General features: G+C 33.9%; 3 protein-coding genes across 5 annotated transcripts; 2 read left to right on the plus strand and 1 right to left on the minus strand.

Annotated features, from left to right (window-relative positions):
- Positions 1-3: 3 nt before the first annotated feature.
- Positions 4-3,199, plus strand: LOC140054422 (uncharacterized). Its single transcript, XM_072099401.1, has 5 exons — positions 4-481; positions 965-1,138; positions 1,690-1,838; positions 1,974-2,299; positions 2,482-3,199. Exons 1-5 carry the CDS (start codon positions 62-64, stop codon positions 3,003-3,005), a joined length of 1,593 nt encoding a protein of 530 aa, XP_071955502.1. The 5' UTR covers positions 4-61; the 3' UTR covers positions 3,006-3,199.
- A 223-nt stretch (positions 3,200-3,422) lies between these two features.
- On the plus strand, positions 3,423-13,481 carry LOC140055588 (testis-expressed protein 11-like). Its single transcript, XM_072100924.1, has 29 exons — positions 3,423-3,443; positions 4,066-4,136; positions 4,248-4,378; positions 4,543-4,627; positions 4,789-4,868; positions 5,074-5,104; positions 5,202-5,251; positions 5,457-5,570; positions 5,703-5,783; positions 6,246-6,331; positions 6,437-6,488; positions 6,742-6,837; positions 7,004-7,085; positions 7,423-7,504; positions 7,656-7,810; positions 8,070-8,149; positions 8,437-8,574; positions 8,984-9,086; positions 9,190-9,368; positions 9,556-9,641; positions 10,019-10,069; positions 10,164-10,201; positions 10,354-10,440; positions 10,677-10,747; positions 11,254-11,370; positions 11,687-11,912; positions 12,270-12,380; positions 12,986-13,100; positions 13,411-13,481. The coding sequence occupies exons 2-28, from the start codon at positions 4,079-4,081 to the stop codon at positions 13,003-13,005; spliced, it is 2,490 nt and encodes an 829-aa protein (XP_071957025.1). The 5' UTR covers positions 3,423-3,443; positions 4,066-4,078; the 3' UTR covers positions 13,006-13,100; positions 13,411-13,481.
- Positions 13,482-15,352: 1,871 nt separating this feature from the next.
- On the minus strand, positions 15,353-21,528 carry LOC140054069 (carbonic anhydrase 2-like). Of its 3 annotated transcripts, XR_011846482.1 has the most exons (9): positions 21,426-21,528; positions 19,553-19,616; positions 19,073-19,105; positions 18,606-18,773; positions 17,866-18,011; positions 17,469-17,622; positions 16,964-17,127; positions 16,077-16,729; positions 15,353-15,820 (listed from the first exon to the last, which is right to left on the minus strand). XR_011846482.1 is itself a non-coding variant. In XM_072098904.1 (8 exons), exons 2-8 carry the CDS (start codon positions 19,614-19,616, stop codon positions 16,583-16,585), a joined length of 873 nt encoding a protein of 290 aa, XP_071955005.1. In that variant the 5' UTR covers positions 21,426-21,528; the 3' UTR covers positions 15,353-16,582. The 3 variants fall into 3 exon arrangements, 2 of the variants coding, with proteins under 2 accessions (XP_071955005.1, XP_071955003.1); XM_072098904.1 differs by having other exon boundaries at positions 15,353-16,729; positions 19,073-19,102; XM_072098902.1 differs by having other exon boundaries at positions 15,353-16,729.
- Between the last annotated feature and the right edge of the window lie 283 nt (positions 21,529-21,811).

A 21,811-nucleotide genomic window follows, 5' to 3' on the forward strand; every position in this document is an offset into this window, starting at 1 on the left:
GGACTTCAATTGTCATTACTGCTGTGGGACGTAACATAAGCCTACTACTTCGCAGTGCAGCATGCAGTCGAGTGACCTAGTGTCGGCCGTTTGTATTGCATTCTTTATATTGATAGTGCGGATATGTTCTGCGCCAAGCACGGATGGACCAATAGACAGTGATGGTCAACCAATATCGGTTTTAATCATAGGGGCTGGAGCATCTGGGCTAGCTGCGGCCCAGACACTGGTCTATAACGGCGTTGAAGATTTCGTAATCTTAGAAGCAGCCGATCGTATAGGAGGAAGAGTCCATGATATTGAGTTTGGAGGAATACGTGTTGAAAGGGGTGCAAACTGGGCCCAGCCTGTGGATGGGATTGTACAGAAATTGGTCTGGGAGGAAGGCATGCAGACTCATCAAAGTAATTGGTTTTCAATGGTTGTTTACAATAGCACAGGTCACAATGTTACAGAAGAATCTCTTCCGGTATGGAACCAGGTAAGAGTTTTGTAATCATAAGATAAAAAGGAAATGTTATTATTTCCTCTATATCGGGCCGCCGCGTATAGCATATTATGTTATATATCTTGCTTCCTTAAAATTACGCAGGGTCTGCAGGAAAACTGCGATAGACGTTTGGCATACGGGTATAATTATTGAGTGTATTCAAGTTGCCGTGATATTTTGAAAGCTAGTTACGTGTGATTATTTTAATACAGCCATTATGGGCCTTCGTACTTACGCATATTCGCCCCTGGGCTGTACTATTTTGTTTAGGTTAGACAAATGTAGCAAAAGTGCGTTCAAGCGGGCCTTATTGAATTTACCACCAAATTAGGACGTCTGACCAACAATAATATTTTATAATGTCTTATATAATACATTAGGTCTACTATTTTAAATCTTTTCTTTCTTTAATTTAAGTCTGCTGCATGCTGTCTATACTAGGCTAAATATACATTTTGTTCATTTCTTTAACAGACGACTGAAGCGATTACGAAAGCTCTTTCGATTGCTAGTGACTTACTGGCTTCACATGATACAGACATGTCAGTAAGAAGTGCTCTTAGATCCATAGGATGGAACCCGATGTCAGAGATGCATAAGACAATTGAGTGGGCGCTGTTAGACTTCGAAAATGGTGATATACCCGAGGTAAAGACGCCGCCGTGCGCTAGACTTGCCTCAAGTCTTTAGTTAGGCCTATTTTATAGCTTTTTTATGTTAGGAGTCCACCATCCGACGTTTCGATTTTTGTCTGAAAATATAAGTATTATAGTATACGTATGAGACGCCATATGTGCCCAAATATTCTTTACTAATTACTGGCTAGAACCTAGTCTAGATCCGTGTGTAGACACCATTGTACACATTAGAGGCCTAATGATAAAACTTGGTTCCCACTTTGAAATACACACGCAACGCAGGCAATTTGACTAATCAAAGGCGACTATCAGAACAGTTGCTTGTGATTGGCCAATCTATTACGTACGTCCTTGTGTGTTGCGTTCTATAAAGTGAATTTAGCAGACCTAGTCTAAAACATCCTTTATCTTTTCTAAGATTCCTACATAGGAATGTAGAAACATAATATTATGACAAGTGGAAATTAACCACGTGTGAATAGGCTTAATAATCCCGGGAAAACAGAATTCTCAAAAAATAAATATGAGTACGAACTAAGACTTTATGTTCTTCTATGATAGTTTACATCTTTAAAGGAGAACGCAATGATGGCAAATGAATTTAAAAAACGTGTCCCAGACGACGAAAAACCGACGTTGGTGATCGACCAGCGTGGATACAAGTACTTATTCAATGCCACAATGCCGTTTCTAAGTGACAAGAACTTAAGGTAGGTCAAAGTTCGAATTTGAGAACCGATGTTACTTCTATAACTGTCTACTATGTGAAAGCATTAAGTCTTCAATATTTGTTAATGTTGATATCCGACTTAATTGTTACTCAGATCATGATTTTACTTTTTCAGTTCAAATATTTTGTTAAACAAGAAAGTACGAACTATTGACCAATCGTCTGGCGATGACGTCATCGTAACGTGTGATGACGGCCAGGTTTTTCGAGCATCCCGTATATTAGTTACTGTTAGTCTGGGAGTTTTACAGAATAGTAGAATTACATTTATACCAGAACTTCCTGATTGGAAAATTAGAACTCTGAATCGGTTTCGTATGGCCGTTTATAGCAAAATTTATCTTAAATTTCCAATCAATTTCTGGGGAGACCGGGAGATTATTTTTCATACCAGTGATCACAGAGGACGGTACCCGATATTTACCAATTTAGAAGCGAAAGGTAAGTTGCTTTTTTCAAAAATCGTTTTACTGTATAAAAAGAATAGTCTGCTGTATTGAAAATAACTATTGCATACTATCTATATGACCGAACATTTAGCTTACGAAATAAAGACGCGACAATAATAAAGATATTATCTTTCATTCTCCAAAACTATTTTTTATTTATTTTTTTTAAATCAGGATTGTTTCCAGTCGGTACAAATATTCTGATGGCCGAAATTACCGGCGCCGAAGCGGAACGAGTTGAATCCTTGTCTGATGACGTAATCAAATGTGAAATCGAGGCAGTACTACGCGTAATGTTCGGAGAGGGTATTCCCAATGCCACCGACATCCTGGTATCTGGTTGGTCACGGAATCCTCTGGTGTTGGGTTCATACTCTCTTTGGCCACCGGAAATAGAGTTAGAGTGTTTCCGAGCGAAGATGAAGTCACGTGTAAACAACATTTTCTTTGCTGGAGAGTGTACGAGTGAAGATAATGGTTATGTGCAGGGCGCCCTCGAGAGTGGGGTAAGAGAGGGACTTAAGATCGTAAACTGCCGAACTAATGGGGAAGATTGTCCACAGTGGTCTGGTGGCAACCAATCATGCTTCTGTAATGCAGCAAATATATTGTCTTTTGAATTAGGAAAGTCTTTTGAATTGCATTTATTCGTCAGTATACTCTACATTGTTGTATATTTGATTGAGGAAACATTTTAATGAGTATCGTACATTAATGGATGTGTTTTAACGTATATGCATATACACTATACATACAGTATTATACTGTAGGCGGACAGTAGTCAATTATTATCATAGTTGTTTAGAATTGTCAGTAATTACATATTCTCAATTAGTTTTTGTTTGATGGTAAATAAGTACGGTAAGTTTTAAGAGCAATGGCATATATTAAATTGTAACTTTCTATTGAACATTGTTCTTTTTTATTTATCTTATGAAATCTTCATAAATAAGTAACTAATAATATTATAGTTTTATATTCTCGAGCGCCAGGCGGTTCCACTGGGTTGCCGCGCCTCTCTATTAAAATGTGTAACGCCCTTTATAGTGTCAAAACTTTTTCTCACGTGGAGAAACGAAGTACACACACATTCGCTAATCAGAAAAACGGAGCGAGCGCACAGATCAAAAAGTTTTGTAAGTAGGCCTAGCCTAGGGGAGATTATAAGATTATTCTGTTTGTATTAAGTAGTGTAGTTAGTGGTTTTTAGTATCTTAATTACTTTAACTAGACCATGGATGTAGTAAATTAACCCACAGTTATGTCCATATTCTAAAATCTTTGACGACAAGTAACCTAGGCCTAGGCCTAGCCATACTCGAGTCGTAAATATGTAGTAGTAGTGGGCCACTCACCATGCCCGTGCCCAGCCAGATCTTGTGCAGGCGATGTGGCTGGGCCTAGCTGAGGTAAATAAGGCTGGTACTTCGTGGTACATGTGTATGCTTGGTTAAACTATTTCCTTTAATTATAAATGTGATGCATAATTGAATAAATTATATTTTCAATCTTATTTATACTAGGCTAGCCTCTAGGCCTACACAGGCCTAGGCTAGGCCTAGTTTCATAATTTAATTTAAAGGCTCGACTAGTTTAGGCCTACTCTATAGTACTAGGCTACTATTCTAGACTACTAGCTAGGTCCTAGCCATGAGGCTAATAAACTAGGCTTACTACTACCTAACTACTACATAGGTAGACCTACTCTACTAGCTTATAAATAAAGATTTTCTACACTCTAACATTTGCTGTTTGCAGTCAGCCAGCCAGGATGAGTGAAGCAACCACCAGTTTATTCCTGTCGATGTCACATTCAAAGGTTGTTGAAGGTAAGGCTTAGCCTTTTCCTTACACCATTTATATTTAGAATAAATGAATTTATTTTCTTTTCCTTTTATGTTAATTGTACAATGTTGACAATGAATATTAATTTATTTCAGAGTTTATTGAGGAAGTGAAGAATGACCATTCTGACCTTGCCTGTTGTAAAGCTTTGGAAAGACTTTGTGCATATGTGGATGATTTATTCAAAGAAAATACAACAATCGTTCCTGCCAACATCACTGATGAGGTAAATCTGTCAATTGAGCTCAACCCCTCCCCGATCATTACAAATTGGGTCAGTAGCCTACATACTGGTAAATAAATGATTGAATTAAATTAATGACCATAATACCACTATAATCAACATTTCTTTTTAACAACAAAAGTAGTCTTTTCTTTTTTTCATTTAAGCTACAAAATTTAGCAGTCATTCTGTGGAATATTGCGGTTGCAAAAAAAACTGGAAACAACCTGGAGAAAAACGCTAATGCAAAATGCACGTAAAACAATCACAATCATCATCATTTGATCCTCACCACCTTTCACAATGTCGTGAAGTTTCTATTGGCATTAGATTTACTACTGTCTAGTATTTATTATTAATTTCCAAATAAATTATCAAATTATTTACATCTATTCTTATTATTTAAATCACAGTGAGGCATTGTTCATGTCTGCTCTCATTCCAAGAGCAGAATTTATCCAGCAATCCTGTACTCCTAAAACGACAGATCATGGTAGGTTTTTCTTTTTTTTTTTCAATTTTTTTCAATTCCAACCTCCAGTACACTGAGTATCATCTTTGTAGCTAATTTTTTTACAAATGAGTTTGATTATTGAACACTTTTAAATGGGTAATGGGTTTTTTATTCTAATAAAAGGAACACATTTTATTTATTAATTATTTGTGGTTTTTCATAATTAAATGTTTTCCCTTTTCAGATGGCAATCAAGACATCCAGAGCATGGATTGGTCTGTATATCATATTTTTACAATCCTCTGCATAGAAAATAATTGTATTATTGAATATAGAAATGTTTTTAGAGGCGTTCATCTCTGTTTTTTGCAGATAGTGATAATCCAATGTTAGCGGATACATCTCTCAACTGGGCTATGCAGGTATCAACTTACTTTTTTCTACCAGTTACTAATTTTTGCACTCATAACTATCTTTGCACTTGTTACTATTTTCCCCCTTTTTCTTTTGATTCCGCCGTTACTATTTTTGCACTTGTTACTATTTTTCCCCCATTACTATTTTTGCACTTGTGACTATTTTTGTTTTTTAAATACAATAACTTTTATGTTAATATTTTACGAATAGAGCATTGAAAAGTTCAAATCATTCTTAGAGAATGAAGTTTCTGACAGCACAAAATCTGAAATGGAGGAATTACAAAGAAATATGTTTAAAATGTTAACATACAGAGTTGAGTCAGTGAGTGTAACAAACTTTAAATTATTAAATAATGTTTATTTTAATTTTTATTAATATTAAATTAAAGCGTTCTCAAATATAAAGATATGCAATATAAATTTGTTGTTTAAACATTTTTCAAACAAATTGCAGGCTTGTCTGCAAGGAAAAACTGAAACTGCTTTGGAAGCTCTTCAAAGTGCTAAGGACTTGATACCAATCATGCCAAAAGAGGTAACAAGTTAATTTGTATTGTCCCCCAAAAACATGAAAAATGAGGATAATAAAATCAGATTTTGAATAGGCCATTTGCTGTTTTAAACAAAAATAAATATTTCACTTTATAAAAAGACAAAATAAATGGAATTAAAAATTCAATCAAAAACCCATCTGACAGCCAATTTAACCATTTTTTTGGCTTTAAAATACAGTTTTTTCAGGGAAATAATTTTTTTTTTATCCAACTTTAGTCAAATGCAATAACTATTATGTGACATTAAAATGGCATATTCAACAACTAAAATTAAAAAAAAACAATATTTTTTTATGGGGACAATATATCTTTATTAACATTCTTTCCCCATATAGGTACTTTTTTTTCTTTATTTTATTTTTTCATTTTCTATACAATTTTTAGATGTAACAAAAGAGAATGGAATGAAATGATTCCTAAGCTTGCCATTAATCTATTTTCAGGCACCTTATTTATGTGTCATGTGTTACAATGCGGGTTGTGAAGGCTACAAGAAAAAGGACTACAACACATCTGCCATGTGGCTACGGTAACACACAAACGTTTACAATAATTGTTGACTTTTAGTTTTAACAATCAATCCACAGATTCTGGAGGCAAACAATTTACATTCAGTTTTTATTCTATCCTTTAGTGAGAGTGTTGAACTTGGTAAAAGTGATCACTCAATTGGCTCTGAAAACCAGGTAATGAATTCTAATGTAATCAATTTAAAATATGAATAAAATGACACACAAAAAATGAGTAGAAACGAAACTTACCCTAACCCTAACCCGGAAAGAAAGGTTGAAATAATGTTGAAAACTTATTCCCAATTGGTTCCTTAGATAATAGTACGTTAGATTATAATATATATGCTATGTCATACAGTATATATCTCAAAATTATTACAATAACTTTTGCTTTAATAGATTGTATTTTGTTAAATATTATTTTTAGGCTAAAACGCTTCGTTTGTTGGCTACAGTGTACATTGACTGGGATATTAAACAGTACATGCAGAAGGCATTGAATGCTGTTGGACTTGCAAATGCTGTGAGTATGGCAATTATGTATTAAGCTCTGTCTACACTATCAAACATTATGTGACAAAAAAATGTGCTGTGCCCATATATGGATAATGTTATATCACTACCATATTATAATACCATATTATTATAATAACGTAAGTGTAAACAGTTTACAAATGTTTTGACTACAGGAATATTGCCATCCAGTTGGGTTATACCTAAAGTTGCAAATACTGTTGAAAGGAGACTATACAGATAGCCGAATACAGTCAGGTAAAACAGAATTTTTTTTTTGCTTCAAGTCAAGCATCAGTGGCGCTCACTGGCTAAACCTATAGGCCTCGGAGGTTATGGGGCAGTGCCCAGAGGAAAAGACAGGCATTAAAATATGTCCACAAAAAATGATAAAAACTCCTGAGGTCTCTGCGTGGGAGGGCCACTTAGGGTTCCTAAACCAGGGGCCTCAGGTCTCTACGTTACGCCACTGTCAAACAGCCAACCTATGCATGTTTCATATTCTTTTCAACTAAAATAGGTTGTGAATTTAACTATTGCACAATGTATTAGATTGCATAATGTTTGGTTTTTAAGTGATATTTTTATTTTTCAGCCCTTGATGATATCATACGTCACAGTGATCTTGGAATAGATACAGCTATACAGACAGTTAATCTTCTTGCAACTAACACTAGGTGAACATATAGTTTATACTTTACTTACTTAATCCATGGAGGACTCCATGCTTAGTCTGACATACCCAAACTTGTATGGCTACATTCTTCCATAATATCAAGTTTTTAGAAATGTTCCACTATTATATGTATTTTTTAATTGTTTTTAAAGATTTGATTTATTAGCATTTGATGCTTGCAAGAAATTGACAAGAAAGTTTGAAGGCTCACACGTAGTAGGACAGATAGTGCTGCTACATTTGGATATGCTATTAGAAAGAAACATGAACCAGCCTGCTAAGGACATGATAGAGGACTTTCTTACTGGTAAGCAATTCAAGTCACTTTTAAGATCTCACCTTCAATCATTCTTGTTGGTCTTTTAGCACTCTGTGAGAAAAAATGATCATTAATCATATCATGTCCTCATATCGTCATTAAATCATATCATCATCATTGAATCATATCATCTTGTGATGGTAGAAGAAAGGAGGTACTACTACCACTGCTGAATATTGTCATTTGGTATGCTGATGACTCAATATCTTTACAGCAATTAAAAAATGTTATTATATTTAAACTATAGGTCCTTTGAATCTTCTGGACATTGACATCAAAACAAGACTTCACATAGTGCTTTGGTCAAAGGCTGCAGATTCTTTTGAGGTGTTGTATTTTTTATATTTTATTTCAAATTAATTGAAAAATATTAAAACAAAATTGGTATTGAGATAGAGATAGAGGTGTTGTATTGTTTGTATTTTATTTCAAATTAATTAACTTAAACAAAGTGGGTACTGAATGTGTTCCTTAGGTATATCCTGAATAGGAGTGTTCCAAGGCGAGTTGGTTTGCTAGTTCTATGGTCCTAAAATGGTTTTTAATTGGAAGTGTCCCAATGGAGTATGTATGGGGCAAATTAAAAACCACTTTTGTACTGTACTTATTTGCAGAAGACTGACTACAATGACTCACTGACTTGGTACAACTATTCACTCAGTTTGTTTAGTTCAGATAAAGGCAGTAAGAATCTTGCTAAACTACAGCGTAACAGAGCATCCTGCTTTCTGGCTCTCAACAACATTTCAAAGGTAAACCACACCATCAAACAGAAGCACTTTAAATGGGAACTCACCAATTTGCTTTCTAAACCAAGTCTCATGTGTGTGTTGTATGGGACATTGGGAATAATCCTAGATTTGAACCAATGTGATGTATTACTAGTAGTGGAGCCTTAACTTGGTGGTTAACATGCTGCCTTCCAATCCCAAGGTCCAGGGTTCAATCCTGACCTATTGCCAGGGTTGTAACTCCACTCCACTCCCTAAAGCTCTGTCTACACTATCAAACTTTATGTGACCACAAAAATGTGTAAAATAGTTTATCCATAAATAAATAAGAGAGTTACTCGCTATTGGATGTGTATGAATTTTTTTTAAAGAAAATTATTTTTATGTGTGATTCTCCATTGATGAAATGTTCATTTCAATTTTGTTAAAGGCTGAAGAAACAATAGAAGAAGCTGCCAAGCATGACGGAACAAACTCTTACACTTACTTTCTGATGTATAAAGTAGCACTTATGAAAGGGCAAGATTCTAGGGGTATGTACCTTTGCTTATGCCTTCTTTTAAACCCGTTTAAAATTGAAAATAAACTTCATTATTTTGCACTCATTTTATTGTTTTCTATATTAAAATGTCAAAGCTATTGAATCTGTTAAGAAGATGTGTGAAGAAAAAAATGATAAATCATTGGATAACATTACTGATGATGACATCACTGATGACATCATTGAGGTCACGTCAAATGATGAGAAAGAACCTGAAGGAGAGGTGCAAAACAAACATGGATTGATATGCATCGCTGCACAATTAGCTTTTGAGGTAAATCAGTGTACAATTTAAATATATTAATGATTTGTGAATTTTAATGGAATAAATATTAATAATATGTAGGCCTATTTACCAACGTTTTTAATCATAGTCTAAACCCAGCTCCCATAAAATATCGTTTTCAATATAATCATGATAGAAATATATACATTATCATATTGATGGTTGTTTTATGTAGAAGAGTAACCGAGTAGTTGCAGTGAAGGCATTGGAAGCGTTGGTGTCCAGCTCAAGGGATACAACCCAAGTGCTTACAGCCATTAGGTAAGGAAGCTTGGTGTCTAGCTCAAGGGATACAACCCAAGTGCTTACAGCCATTAGGTAAGGAAGCTTGGTGTCTAGCTCAAGGGATACAACCCAAGTGCTTACAGCCATTAGGTAAGGAAGCTTGGTGTCCAGCTCAAGGAATACAACCCAAGTGCTTACAGCCATTAGGTAAGGAAGCTTGGTGTCTAGCTCAAGGGATACAACCCAAGTGCTTACAGCCATTAGGTAAGGAAGCTTGGTGTCTAGCTGGAAAAAACATAACCAAAATGCTCAGGAAATTAGGAAAATGTTTGACAGCAAAAAGCTTATAGACAAATTCAATATTTTAATTGACATCAATAATAATCTGTACGTTACTACTTTTTTTTCTCCAGATGTTTGGTCCGATTGAAAGTGACTTTGATGGAAGGCTTAGATGATAAGAAGTAAGACTTGTTAATTGTTTCAATTTCAACCATATTTGTAAATGACTCACAATTGACGAAAATCTCTAAAATATATTACATTTTCTTTTTTCAGGTGTGAATATGAGACAATTTTATCATATTTAAAGACTGGTACGTTTTCTATATTAATAAATTGTTGAAATAGCTGTAGGCCTTTAACATAAAGAGTAAAGTACACCACATGCAGAGAAAAGGCTTCTAATTTATCAGAAATCAAAGATCATTCATAGTATTCATGTCTGTATATTAAACTTTGTTTACAGCGGTATCAAAGATCTTAATATTATCAAAAGATACAAGTAGTGATAATCAACTGGTAACAAGGGAATCTACCTGGTTTATGAAGATAGGTATATTTTCAAATTATTTCAATTAAAAGAGATATAAATTTAAATATACAGACAAAAAATACATCAAAATTACAATGGTAAACAACAACAAAATTTATTCAAAATGTACATCATAATTCATCATAAAACAATTAAATTAATTATTTATATTATTATTGAAATAAATACAGTTCTTTTCTATTAATATGAGATATCTTGTTGTTTTCTGTTTGTGATGCTTTCTGTTTTGTTTTCAGCTTGGAATCTAGCTCTGCAGTGTACAGAAGAAAACCGTCTAGTCAACTGTTTCTTTACACTTTGCAGCGAGGTAAATACATTATGGTGTACTATATCCTTTGTATCATAGCTAAGTAGATATTCATTATGTCTTCTTACTTATCTCTTGTACGTGAATTCTGTAATCCGATTGGTCAATATGTATGAGATATAATTCCGTATTATGCCCATTTACTCAGTCAAGCGGATCAGAAGGGTAATATATCCCGTATTACTTGTTTGATGTTTCTACGCGCGCGTACTGTTTATGTATTGTATTTTTATCGTTGATGAGTGCATGCGTAGTTGTGATTTCAACCATCGAATATGGTCCAATTCCTTATTTGTGTACACTAAGAGATAAAATCGTTGCACCCTGCTTGTTCTTACGAAATACGGGAAATATCTATGTTCTGGTTCCATATTCCATTCAGCCTCATGGAATATGGAACCAGAACATAGATATTTCCTGTATTCCGTGAACAAGCAGGGTGTAACTAATAATATTCATCATGACTCATTACATATTCATTAAGCTACATGTCTTATTCATTTTAGTTCTCCAGCTTTGGTGAGGAGGATGCAGGAAGCCTGGTTCGCCAGAAGACTTGTCATTTGATGTCAGCAGCATCCTGCCTACAAGCTGCCAGAGACACCACTAATAAAACTGAAAAGGTCTTTTAATCCCCATCTGAATTTGGTTCTCTTGGTTATAAAGGCTAGGCATAAATGCTTATTGGTCCATCATGAAAACAACTTATGATTTTACTTTCCTGATTTACATTAGTATGATTATGGCTCTGATTAGCTTTTTTGTGAAATTAGTTAACTTTGTTCCCAAAATGTGTGGCGCTACTGTGTTTATTCACTTAATGGACTCAAATTGACCAAATCCAGACCAACAGACTCTTTCAACAATAAGACTTGCTTTATTATGGAATAATTCTAGCTACCTGTACTAAAATAAGATTACTAATATCATCATTTGTAGATGGACTTCTTAAGCCTTGCCCTGAACCATGTCAATGATTGTCAGAGAATTAGTCAGAAGTTGCCAACCGGTGACAGGACAGCTAAAGACAACACGGCAGTACTGATGCTACTGTATGAGTTTGAAGCATTAGCAAGGCTAGGACAAGCAGATAAGTTGATGGGTGTACTTGAAAAGGCTGCAGCATTGCCTTACAAACAGACAAAAACATTTGAAACAATAGCAGGTATTTAGACATCACTTAATTCCTTCTTTATTGTGAATGCTCAATTAGAGAAACGTTTTCGTAATTCCGAAATTATACATTCCATGAGTTGTTTCCATATTTTTCTGTTTTGGGCTGGGTGATTTGTTATTGTGGTAAAGTCTACATTTTTACCTTTTAAATCTTTTTATTTGGTTTATCTTTTAGTCTTCCTGGTGATCTTTTTACTTTCTTTTTAGTTTCCTTCCTTTATTGTTTAATTGGTGTTTCATCCGGCAGTCTAATTGGATTGGATTGGAACACATGAAACAAGTAAATCGCCATTACTTAATCGTTTTAAAATCTTATATCACAACAAGATGCTATTCAATGTTTCAGGCTTATGTATGGCGACATCTATTGGATATAAAGACGTAGCTTTAAAAGCTCTTGACATAGCGTTCCAAATGCATATATGGCTAACGATAGCATTGACTACAAGAAATTCAGGTAAGATGATTTTACAATGTGACCTTTGACATAATAATGTACTTTTTCTATATTTTAAATATATAGATATAAATCCAAAGGTAAATTACTGAAAAAATGACAACGCTGTGGGTATCAGTGTCTGGATCTCAATGGAGATACAAAATAAAATAGAGAGCTTTCGCTATCTCGATCGGGAACGAGCCGCCGAGAAAGTAAGGGTTTTTTGTGTATGACGTCATTAGTTTATGTGAAATTTTAATTAACTAATGCTCGTAGCCGCGCTGGTTCTCGTTCCCGATCCGAGATAGCGAAAGCTCTCTAAAATAAGCAAAAAGCTAAATCAAAATGATAAAGTAAAACAGCCAGAAAAAGTAGCAGAGCTTTTGGGCAACACTAACCCTTTATTGGTGCAAGTACAGCTTTTGGGCGACACTAGCCCTTTATCGGTGCAAGTACAGCTTTTGGGCGACACTAACCCTTTATCGGTGCAAGTACAGCTTTTGGGCAACACTAGCCCTTTATCATCATCATTTTGTTTTCATACGCATCCAACAATGAGTACTCACCAACTACACTTTAATTTTGAATGTGGATTTAGTATTATTGCTTTTAATACTTTTCAGTAAAGTTATACACAGTCTAGTGGAGTTAACATTACAAGAATCAAACAAACAAACCATAAAAGAAAGATCATGGGGCATCTTAGAGAAATCATTGGACATCATTAAACGAGCAAAGGTTTCATACTTCATTATTTTCTATAGTAATTTTAAAACTCTTTCTACACTATCAAACTACTTTGACAAAAAAAGTGTGATATGCCCAAATATGGTAGTAATTTAACATCATGTCCATATATGGGCACATCACATTTTTGTTGTCACATAAATTTTGATAATGTAAACAGAGCTTTAGAATTGTTTTTTTCAAAAACCTGGAGTTTCGTTTCATTTTTTATTTGAAAAAACGTCTGTGACTTCTAAAGATTCAATGAATCTCTATAGCTCGCAAGCCAGAAGTTAATTAATTTTGTTTTTATTTTTTGAAGGGTGATTATCCAGAGATAGAAGTACAGTGGTTGATGACAAAGGCATGGAATACAGGCATTCACTTGTACAGGTATGTCACTGACTGTATAGGCCTACTTCCCCTTCCCCAAGACCATTTAATTTATTTATTCACTCATGTTGTTTCTAGTTAGTGTCTGGTGTGATGGTGGTAAATTAAATGGAGAAACTATTCACTCTATTCTATGAAACTTATCTGGTGTGATGGTGGTAAATTAAATAGAGAACCTTTTTTTTTAAATTTATTTTAGTGGGCACACTAGCTAGTTACCATTTTGATGAAATACAGGGTTGTGGGTTCAAATCTCATAAAAGTCATGATGCACTAGCACTGATTCTATGAAACTTTATCTTAAACTCTTTTACACTATCAAACTAGTTTAAAAAAGCATAATGTGCCCAAATGTGGTAGTGATATTGCCAAATATGGCAGTGATATGACATCATCATGTCCATATTTGGGCACATCACATTTTTTTGTCACATAAAGTTTGATAGTGTAGACAGAGCTTTATATCTTATGTTATTTTCTATTAGTGCTAATCAGCATATTGAAGCTGAGAAGTGGTGTTCAATGTCTATCAAGTACCTCATTTACTTGCCAACAATCAGGCCTAACTATGAGGCGCATGTAAGTACCAACATTCATTCTTTTAAATGTGTTTATAAAAAAAAATGGCAAAATCAGCACTGTGGTCATGTTACATGAGTTGTCAAAACAATATAGATTATCTGATAAACTCCTAGAAAATAGGAAACCTTTTGCTATTTTTGCCACTGTTATGTAACATTGATAAAGCATGAAAAGAACCTAAGCATACTTTCCACTGTTGAAAACTTATACGCATGCAACATCTTCCAAAATCACCTCCTGAGATGAAATCTAAATCGAAATACTGGAATACAGAAATGAAAAAGTTGTTATCATCATTGACAGTGCCTACAAATTATATTTCAAGCATGTTTTCCACTAAATCTAGAAAACTTTATGCATGCAACATCTTCCAAATCTTCTCGAAATACTGGAATATAGGAATAAAAAAGTTGTAATCATTGATAGTATCTGCAAATTATGTTTTAATATTTATTTTTAGATGCAAAACATATATACTGAAATTTTAACCAGGATTGAGAACGATCAGGCAAAAGTAGGAACAGAAGAATAGGTTGCCAAAGATGAAAGATATAAATAATAGTTATATTGCACTGTTTACTAGTTTTTAATTTAAATTTCACAAGGTAGGAACAGTGGAATAGGTTGCTAAAGATATAAATAATAGTTATATTGCACTGTTTACTAGTTTTTAATTTAAATTTCACAAAGTAGGAACAGATGAATAGGTTGCCAAAGATATAAATAATAGTTATATTGCACTGTTTACTTGTTTTTAATTTAAATTTCACAAAGTAGGAACAGATGAATAGGTTGCCAAGGATATAAATAATAGTTATATTGCACTGTTTACTCGTTTTTAATTTAAATTTCACAAAGTAGGAACAGAGGAATAGGTTGCCAAAGATATAAATAATAGTTATAATGCACTGTTTAATAGATTTTAATTTAAATTTCACAAGGTAGGAACAGAGGAATAGGTTGCCAAAGATATAAATAATAGTTATATTGCACTGTTTACTAGTTTTTGATTTAAATTTCACAAAGTAGGAACAGAGGAATAGGTTGCCAAGGATATAAATAATAGTTATATTGCACTGTTTACTAGTTTTTGATTTAAATTTCACAAAGTAGGAACAGAGGAATAGGTTCGTAAAGATATAAATAATAGTTGTATTGCACTGTTTACTAGTTTTTAACTTACAATAAATACCACCACCTACCCCACCCTTACCCTAGCACACAAACCACACCCTCCTAAGATCAGGACCATTACAACGTTATGAGTTAGTACCACTTTTATTGTTCAATTAACTATTATTCAAAGTGTAATAGATTTAGATGTAATAAAAATAATTATAAATAATATATGTGCTGTATATAATTTTAGTTATATTATACTTAATTGTTATAAATTATGTAAATTAGCCTATTACCCAGAAAATAATATATTGTGCGGTTAACGTTAATTATTATTTATAGATAGATTATTGATAGATTTAAATCACCTTAATATATATATATATATATTTCAATGATATTGACGATAATATACAGTATAACAATAGTTGCTTTATTTTAATTGATACTTTACTCCTTTCACGATTCTAAAGTCTACCTGGATCCGACCTTTTTGTGAGCACCGTTACTCAGGCCTAGCACTCATTACTACCCATCCACGACCTCTTATAATGTGACCCAAACCTTTTGTGAGCACCGTTACTCGGGCCTAGCACTCATTACTACCCATCCACGACCTCTTATAATGTGACCCAAACCTTTTTGTGAGCACCGTTACTCGGCCTAGCACTCATTACTACCCATCCACGACCTCTAAAGCTTGGTTCCCACTAGAACGTAACGCAAGGACGTAAACGCAACGCAAGCGTTTTAACCAATGACAAGCGAACTTATAGACAGTTAGCAATCACAAGCGAATAAGCCATCGCTTGTGATTGGTCAATTCATTTGCGTTGCGTTACGTCCTTGCGTTGCGTCGCTAGTGGGAACCACGCTTTATAATGTGACCCAAACCTTTTTGTGAGCACCGTTACTCGGGCCTAGCACTCATTACTACCCATCCACGACCTCTTATAATGTGACCCAAACAAACTTTCATTCTGTATAATTTATGTGCTTTAAATAAAACGATTTATATTGTGAAAGTTTCTCAAATTGTTGAACAGATTTACATGTACTTCAATTGTTAAAGATGTATTGTCCCCCAAAACATGAAAAATAAATCAGATTTTGAATTGGTTATTTTGTAGTTTTAATAAAGTTAATAACTTCTGTTAAAAAAAAACCAGAAAGTTTTCACTTATAAAATGACAAATAAACGGTTAAATTCAACCACAAACCCAATGGCTGGCAGCCAATTTGACTATTTTTTACTTTAAATTATAGTTTTTTCAGTTAAATACATTTTTTTCGATCACATTTTTGGTCAAAGTGACAATAAAAAGGCATATTTAACAATTTCTTCAAAGAATTATTTGTCAGGTGAGTGGAGGGGACAATACATCTTTAAATGTTTATATCTATGGTTGTTGTGTGGTAGATTCAACGCCTGCGATCTCTTGATAAACAACTTGTCTGTCGTTGCTGCTAGAGCCTGTTGGCGGTCGGAAGTTGTTAACTACTCGTAGCGGATATCTAAGGTTGTTAAGGCTACGGAATTGCTCCAACTGTGAAAATGTGTTATTAAAGAAAAAACAAAAACAAAATTGACAAAATATTTAAAACTATTGCAACACGCACTAAACCTAAATTACAAACTTGTGATTGGTCAAAAGTACGCTTACGTCATTGCGTTTCGTCCAATGAGAACCAATCTTTACGCTTCAAAATTACCCACGGTGAGCCTATGTCCAAGCGGAACCAAATAATAATAAAGCATGAAGAAATAAATCATATTTTACCTGTTCAACAGAAATCACGATAGGAATCTGAAAAATTGTCCAAACGACTGACTCGTAACAAGGGGGCGTGGTTAAGGAACCGTTATATGTCCAGTAGCTGCTTTGGTCAAGTAATGGCACAAGTGAAAGCAGGTTTACCTCACTCTCTAGGTCTTTGCTAACATCTATACACAACATAAATGTATTTATTTAATATTGTATTGACACATAGGCCTACATCGTTATAATGCCGCGCATGATCATTGCGTCATCATCTTCGTTGTCTTCATAATCAGCATGTCATCATAATCGTCATCATCAGTAACAAAATCAATGAATAATGTGTAATTTTTTTTTTTAAATCAGGGAAGAGTGAAATTAAGAGAGTAATTTCACTCTTCCCGGTTGAAATACTCATTAACAGATCACCGTAAATTGATTGTCTTAATAAATAAAATATAAAATGATCATCAAGTCTTTTAATATATAGTCTATATTTTTTATAACAAATATTGTAAAAACTTACCAAACTCTATACCTTTAATTTCTTTCACTATTTGCTCCATGACAGTGTTCTTTTCGCCAAGGCTGATAAAGAAGGCAAACACGGCCAGACCTTGGTCGCTTTCCATCGCCTCTTCCACACTGTTAAATTCAGATGAGTAGTGGACTATGTGCATCTGGTAAAATATATTTAATTTATAAACCATATAGTCAAACTTTGTATTGACTATAATTAAACCGTTAAACAATTTTGTAATGAAGTTTATCCATTCCTAATCAACAAAATTTTGCATATAAAAAAGCATTTGCTCCTGTTAACACCTTCCTAATAATGTTATAATTATCCAAATTAGCTCCGAATATCATTTCCCCTCCACCCTCCCTTAGTTCACTAATTACAATAATAGTTGCCTTATTACCTCTGCTGGGTAGCTAGATTTAGCTATGGTGTGCTCGGAGCCAATATCGTTTGAAGACCCCCAATGGAAGTGAAGCTGCTCGGCTACGTATTCCGACGGTAACATTCCCCCCGTTGAACGGTATGTCCCATCGAGCGTTACCTTAACTGAAAAATAAATAAAATATTTACAATAACGGTGCTTTTGGTACTCACTTTTGACTTAACAGCGCAAGGGCATACGTGTAACGGAGGTAGGCGACAGTCGGAATACTAGAGTAATCCATTCACGTAAATTCACTTGCGTACTCTTACGACGTCCATGCGTTGCGTCATATTGCCCGTACCCACTGGACGCAAACGAAGGAACGTAAGCGCAACGCAAAATATTTGAGCAATCACGTGCGATATATTATTCGATCTGTGGCCTGTCAATTCGCTTGTACTGAGTAACGCTGAGTGGTTATAGAAACTGACTTAAAGTATAGTACCAGATTGATGTTGGTATGCACGATTGCTCAAGAAAAGTGTTATCACATCTCCACAAGGCAAAACTAATGTCGATGAATTGAATTGAAAAAGTGTGATGTGCCTAAATATAGTAGTGATATGGCCAAGTACTTATGGTAGTGATATGACATCATCATGTCCATATCATATTGGCACATCCCATTTGTTCACGTAAAGTTTGATAGTGTAAACAGGGCTTTAAACAAGAATCGTTTGTCAATGGTTTAACTAATATAATTAATTCTGAATTACCTGTGTGTCCGTTATATATGATTGACATCGGTCGGATGACGTCCCAGTCATCAGTGCATTGGATTGGTGGTAACGGAACGTCAGGTATAACGACTTCTCTTATATCTATCGGTGACTGTTTTGTTTTCCCACAGTCCGGGTATCCAATCTCGCTCCAATGTTGAGGCCCTGATAATTTGATATACACACAACTAATTAACACTTTAATGTACCTATGCTTTATTTATTATAAAGCTCTGTCTGTCTACACTATAAAACTTTATGTGACAAAAAACATCTGATGTGCGCGCGCATATATGGCATAATGATGTCACATCACTGAATCTCAATTAATGATATTCCAATCAAAGATATTCCAATCAAAGTGAAGCAGCATACATTTGTGTATAATTAAAAAATGTAAAACCTTAAATCTGAGGTGGGTGAGTTCAAATAGGTACTCTATTATCAACTATCAATCATCTTACCTGTTGATCCGAAATAGCTCCAGTCAGGTTCTACTAAAACAAGTGACACATTATTTAAATTGTAAGTTAATAAGAACATAATTAATGTGAGATTAACAACATAACGAGATAATTTAAACTGCTTTCTATGGTTATTGATAACTAGGGTTACCAGTTTTGTTGTTTAAGTTTTTACATAAATATGATAATCACATACAATGGCCAGTTCTGTAAGTTCCGATGTTATTACACCATCAGCTCGATGTAATCTTTAAAGTCGTCTTGTCGGTAGAAAATTATACATGTTTAAGTTCTCCCGCCGACGACATAAAAACTACGCCTGACGCTATCGCCGGGCCTCGTCGTACGACGCTCTCTCATTTGGCCTTTATATCGTAAATATCAAACAAGAAATTGATATGACTGCATTTTTTAGTATACTATATTAGGTTGTTAATGACAGTGGATTAGGGAAGGTTGTGTGTATTCATTTCAACTTACCAGAAGAGCTTGTACTGCTAACTGTGAAACTCAACAGAACAAGCCCGATAACACGAAGAAACATCTAGAAATAAAACAAAATGAATAATGAGTAATTTTAAATTATTTTAACTTGTCGAGAGCAAATAACGCGATATTCTGTTCCCGCCATGGTCCATGTCGATGCATTGTTGGCACCGTATCGATTTAGGGTTGATAACAATATATGATATTGTGAAATAAAAATAATACAGTTTCGATCGATTTTTAGCTATAACATCTGGTGGATAATTTGGATAATCGTCTACTATTATAAAGTATGACTATTAATGACACAATCGATTTAAAATGCATAAGTTATGCAAGTTATAATAAGTTATTCTACAATTGCTGAACTAGGCCTGCCTTTATCATGTTATAGCTAAAGTTAGGTTTATAGAAAGTGCGGAAGAGTCGGTAAAGCTTTTACGAGTTAGCCATTTGCACAGTAACGATACGCGGAAAAACCGCGTAGCTTGTTCCAAGTTGAATCTGTATCTATCCTAAGCGGAGAGTGCCTGTCCGTGTGTAAATGGTCATAACAAATAAAATAGTTTCTCTATTTGTATTACCGTTACCGCTCGTGTAAATTGGCCTTTAGTAACGGACAATTGAAGTCTGCTATACCTCATTGTGCTTAAAGGGTGGCTCCGGGTTTAAAATTCTATTCTGTTTATTTTGCAACAATATCCAAAGACATTTTTTACCAACCTATGCTCTCTGGACAATATACAAATCACTCATTGAACCAGTATTAAATTATTGCAACATAATATGGTGTAGCACATTTCCAAGTTATTTAGATGAGTTATTTAAACTCCAGAAAAGGGCATTACGAGCTATAACATGGTCAAAGTTTAATGATTCAATGACTGAATGTTTCTATAAATTTAAACTTCTTAAAATTGCGGATATCAATAAGTACCAAATTGGGCTTTTCATGTATAATGTTACTACTAATCAGGACGTGCGTTTTTCATCGCTCTTTATTAAAAATGGTTCTTACCATAATTATAATACAAGATCTAAAGACAAAATGAGACTCAGAAAACGTAATCGTACTTCTACTAGTTTTACTGTGTCATGTGTGGGACCCAAATTGTGGAATGACTTGAATTACGAACTACAAAGTACCAAATCAATATATATATATTTAAATCATTGTTTAAAGAACATTTATTATCATTTTACAAATAATTTTAAAAATTATACTTGTTGCAGGATTTAGCTTTTTATTATTTATGTTTTAGTTTTTTAGGCTAGTTAGGGACATAGGGGGACACAACTAATCAAGCTCTTTTGAGTTTTTATGTGTTTCCTTTTCATCTTTTTTATGTTCTCATATATTGTTGTTGTATATTTTCATGATAGAGGATGAATAAAGAATATTTGAATTTGAATTTGAATTGCAACATCTTATATTGCTACAGCGTTAAAGCAGAATGAGCTTCGTGAATTAAACTGTATAGATAGACTTTTTTTGTAATTATAAGATAGGAAATCCACCAAATTTTGGGGGAAGTTATTTAAATCGAAAGAACAATACATTTTAAACACAAAAAGGCGTATGTAAATCATTGAAATCAGTAAAATTCTTATCTATAACATGAAAAAATCCTGTAACACCACTTTGCAAAAAGGTAATATTTCACGATACTCGTTCCACTTTACGAAAAATAAGTGTTGTTATTATGAATGTCAAACTTTTATATTTTATAACAATATCCGTAACATAGTCGCTCCTCGTTAAACAAAATCAATGTAGATTTGTTTTGTTTTATTATATTTTAGAACAAATCAACTTAAATTTAAAGAATATTAAACAAAAATTGAACAATAAAAAGGAAATTCCAACCTTGAATTCAGCAATTTAGATACCATCAACAAATAAGTGAAGTAGTCGTGGGTTGTTGCGCGTCGTTAAAGTGTTGTATTGAGGAGTAATAGAAGAATAATGTCGTCACATCATCCAATACACGCAGTTTAGTACATGTTGTTCGACAGATGTACAGTTTTATTAGGTAATAATAAGTATCATATGTTGTTTATTTTATTGCTTGTTTAAAATTCAAATCATCTGTGAAAATTGTATATGCATTTACAAATGAACTGGCTTGTTTTTAAATAATTTTTTTATATTCGTTTCAAAATCGTTTATTGCTTATATGCTTTACGAAACTTAATTTTCTTTACTGTAGTACAGTCTTATTCAAAACGATTAAACGGTTTTTTTTCAAAATC

Source organism: Antedon mediterranea, chromosome 7 (genome assembly GCF_964355755.1).
Source record: "Antedon mediterranea chromosome 7, ecAntMedi1.1, whole genome shotgun sequence".
NCBI lineage: Eukaryota > Metazoa > Echinodermata > Crinoidea > Comatulida > Antedonidae > Antedon > Antedon mediterranea.